Raw genomic sequence first — 4107 nt, 5'->3', positions numbered from 1 at the left:
ATCCTCACCATGCTTCAACAGACTGCCATCTGGAGCACTGGCTCAAGAGTTGGGCTTACCAGTGGATTCCTGATCAGTCAGCCAAGAGTGAAGACAAAGGTTTCAAAGGTGCATACTTCAGGTTCTGGATGAGAGCTCCAGGGGTCCAATGGTGAATCTGATCTTATCTGAGTCACAGCCAACATAACTGTTAAAAAAATTATTCATGACACTTGTTAAAGATGGTAAGAAAGACTCTATTCCATGGAGGACTATCACAGTAGGTACACGAACCACTGCAATGGGGTCCGTGTAGGGGAATAAAATTGGCATTGACTGCCACTCCAACAAGAATAGGTAAAGGGCAGAATGGAGACTCAGTGAATAGAAAATTACTGAAAGGAAACATCAGGGCTAAGGGGAATTCTTGCTAGACTGACCCAACAGGGTGACAAGATATCTAGTGTGGGGCATGAGGAATTTGATCAGCTACTCAGGGAAGTCAGTTATCAGTGGTGGGGAATTTTCACTAAATTAACTTAGTAGGATTCTTGTTCAAACTGGATTCTACAAGCCCAAGTTTAGGCCTAGTCGAGCAGAGGGCTTAGAGGAGCCTGATTAAAGTTTGGTCAAAGGAGAGAATCTTTGTCACTTCCTTTTATGTTGTGATGTTTGTCATCTAGTGTACACAGATAAGAAATTACAAATGACTCAAAATGCTGTCACAGAGAATAAGAGACACCATGAAAGCAAAGAGAGGTCTATTTGCTGTTGGGGGTCAGGAAATGGCCTCTGAAAGTCAGTGATGATTGAACTGAAATCTGAAAGGGTGCTCCAGGCTGCACGAAGAACCTGGAAAAAAAAAAACAAAAACCTCTTGGACAGGAAGGTTCATGAATGCTCCCACAATTGGAAGATCAGAATAGAAAGCTGGAGGTAGAGTGGGAAGAATTTAAGGGGAGAAGGCTGCAGATAGGCACGTGAGTAAACTGAGCAGATCATAACAGCTGTTTTCAGCCTCTTCTGAATTTGGGTCTTTATGTCAACAACAGTGGGCAGCCATTGAAGGGTTTGAAAGAGAGATGAAGAAGATCTGATGGGTGTTTTGAGGGTGGATAAGAGATTGGACAGCAGGAGGAGGAGATACTGGGGGCCTAGTTCAATGACTGTGAGTGAAGTTGCCATAAGAGAAAATGGTGATTTGAAACACGGTGGTGGCAGAAGAGATCAAATAAGCCTCTTGAAATATTTAGGTCACATCCGAGGGCTGGATTGGAGAATGGGCAACATGAAGGGACTGAGGAGGACACGCAGATTCCCAGCTGATATAATTAGCTCTATGTTGGGGTCATTCACCAAGACAGGGAGAAGAGAGGAGGACCAAGGTATGCGTGGTGGAGGGAGAGGGTGGATGGGCACAGGAGGGAGGAGCAGAAGGTCATCACCTTCTAGCTGAGGCCTCTCATCTTTCCAACCAAAGTCGTGGCTTTCAAAGTTTTGACAGTGACCCACAATGAGAAATATTTTACATAGCTTTCCTGTGGGCAGACAGGGTGTATAGAAGTTTCTAAAACAATGCTTCCCCTTTCCATGTACAACCAAAGGGTATTTCCTACCTTATTTTCCGTTAAAAGAGAAAAAAAATGACGTTAGCATGGGCCACGAGGCGGTAACGTCAGCGGTAAAGCCAGCGGCAACGGCAAAAGCAACGGTAGCTGTAACGGTAGCGGTGACGTCAGCGGTGACGTCAGCGGTAGCGGCAACGGTGACTGCAATGGTAGCGGTAACCATAGCGGTAACCGTAGCAACTACGGCAGCGGTGGCGGAGGCGGCGACCATCGTGACGTCATACGCAGCGCCCTTTGTGACACCAGGGCCCTGGTGCTTTAACTAGGGCGTTGGGACCTGTTGCCCAGACAGACCGCCCTGCAGTTTCAGACTGGAGGGCGGTGGACGGCTACTCAGCGGCCCAACTCTCTCGCAGCCCTTCTCTCCGCAAAATGTCAGCCTCCACCTCCTCGCACCGGCCCATCAAGGGGATCCTGAAAAACAAAAGCTCGTCGGGTTCCTCGGTGGCGACTTCCGGTCAGCAGTCTGAAGGGACTATTCAAGATGTGAAGAGAAAGAAATCCCAAAGGTGGGACGAATCAAGCATCCTTGCGGCACACCGCGCAACGTACAGAGATTACGATTTAATGAAGGCAAATGAGCCCGGCACTTCCTACGTGAGTGTGCAAGATAATGGGGAAGATTCAGTGCGCGATGTCGAAGGAGAAGATTCAGTGCGTGGTGTCGAAGGAAAGGAAGCCACCGATGCTTCGGACCACAGCTGTGAGGTGGAGGAGCAAGAGAGCAGCGAGGCCTACATGAGAAAAATCCTCCTCCACAAACAGGAGAAAAAGCGGCAGTTCGAAATGAGAAGAAGGCTTCACTACAACGAAGAATTGAACATCAAATTAGCTAGACAATTAATGTGGAAAGAGCTACAAAGTGAAGATAATGAAAACGAAGAAACGCCACAAGCCACGAACGAAGAGAAGACTGCTGCGGAAGAATCAGAGGAAGCTCCTCTGACCGGTGGACTGCAAACCCAGTCATGCGACCCTTAGAAGATGCCTGCTTCACCCTTGCAATTGTTTGTGAATATGCGACGCTTAGAAGATATCTGCTTCACCCTTGCAATTGTTTGTGAAATACAAACCTTGTTACTGTAATACACTGCTTCTTGTTTTCTGTAGCGCATGCGTCGAGTACTAAATTACTTAGTTAAATTGTAATGCAGAATTAAATGGTAATCTTAGAGAGTCATAGATTAAGTGGGAAATGTCTGCTTGATGTTATTGTAATTATTTAACACAAATACAGATCCTGATATTGCTTTTAATTTTATAAAGCCATATTCCTTTTATAAAACCATGGGTTAATGTATATATTCTATAGCTTTTTAATATGTTAAAGACTTGAAAGGGGACTAATTTATATTCACTTCTAGTTATACTAACTTTTGCAGAAAAGGTTTTGTTAAAAATGCAAAACATAATTGTTAAAGTAGATTATCTAGGCTGATAAATATTCAGGCTGAAAAACACATTAGGGTGATTTGCTGTTTAATTGAGAGGGAATATATTATAAGAGTTCTTGTTGAATTTTCTTGTAGTAACTTCACAGTTTCTCTTAATTTTCTTTGTGTTTACAAGGAAATGACTGAACTTTTTCTCATCAAAAATAGCCATTTTTCATGCATTATCAGGTTAAAATTGCACCAATGGCTGTTTTGTTTTTTGTACAGAGGGTGGGCAGATTTGGTATCAATAGTTTTTTCAAATTCTAAAGTAGTTAGTAGACCCTTTTCATACCTACCTCAACCTCTGTCCTTTGTTCCTCAGTCCTCCCAGCCCATGCACATCAATCCCTTAACTTTATGGAATATCATAGATAGTCAAGACATTAGAAACCCTTTCTTCTCTCAGATATTCTATGTGTTGCAACAGTGTCGTTTCCATTTTGAGTATGGTGGTCTCTTCAGCCTTCCAACATGTGGGGTTACATAACTATTTGAATGCAAAGAAGTGGTTTCCAGATGCCTGCGGAGTGAACAGCTGCCTGCAAATGCATTCTTCTTTCTTTCAAGTTCCTTCTGTCTGAAGGTGAAGACAGAAAGCTCAGCCCTCGTGACCTGTTCTTGCTCAGAAGAGAAGGAAACCCAGCTCACATTTGGCTACAGTTAGGGGAGGAATGGGGTTGCAGAAGTGATAAGGGAAAATAATAGATGACTCACAAGTGGGGAGATAAGCAGATGAAAACATTGGAGGGAATAACACATGGTTCTACATGAGGGAGGGAGGTGTGTCTAAAGAATCATTTTCCACAAGATGATACACTATTGTTTACCTAACACAATACCACACTTAGGTTATTAGGGAAAAATGTGGGCAAGGAGATGAGGGATGAAGCCTCCAAAACCCAAATTTGGGGAGGAATACATCCAAGAATTTTTAATAAGAAACTTGATCAAATTAGCACTATCATTTTATAATTGAAAAATTCAGCCCATAAGAGACAGATGCAACATTCAATACACATTCAAGGGGAAGCAGAAGAGACCGAGCTCTCAGCCAGTCCACACTG

The 4107-nt window shown here is 43.7% G+C and overlaps 1 protein-coding gene across 1 annotated transcript; it reads left to right on the top strand.

Annotated features, from left to right (window-relative positions):
• Positions 1-1708: 1708 nt before the first annotated feature.
• On the top strand, positions 1709-2693 carry PPP1R2C (PPP1R2C family member C). The gene has a single exon (XM_003815352.5). It carries the CDS (start codon positions 1980-1982, stop codon positions 2586-2588), a length of 609 nt encoding a protein of 202 aa, XP_003815400.1. The 5' UTR covers positions 1709-1979; the 3' UTR covers positions 2589-2693.
• The last annotated feature ends 1414 nt before the right edge of the window (positions 2694-4107 follow it).

The sequence above is a fragment of the Pan paniscus genome, chromosome X (assembly GCF_029289425.2).
Source record: "Pan paniscus chromosome X, NHGRI_mPanPan1-v2.0_pri, whole genome shotgun sequence".
NCBI lineage: Eukaryota > Metazoa > Chordata > Mammalia > Primates > Hominidae > Pan > Pan paniscus.
The sequence above is the reverse complement of the archived record's forward strand: the minus strand, read 5'-3'. Positions and strand labels throughout refer to the sequence as shown.

Bases quoted from the DNA above. Each gene is read 5' to 3' on its own strand.
- PPP1R2C (XM_003815352.5), top strand. From the start codon at position 1,980: ATGTCAGCCTCCACCTCCTCGCACCGGCCCATCAAGGGGATCCTGAAA.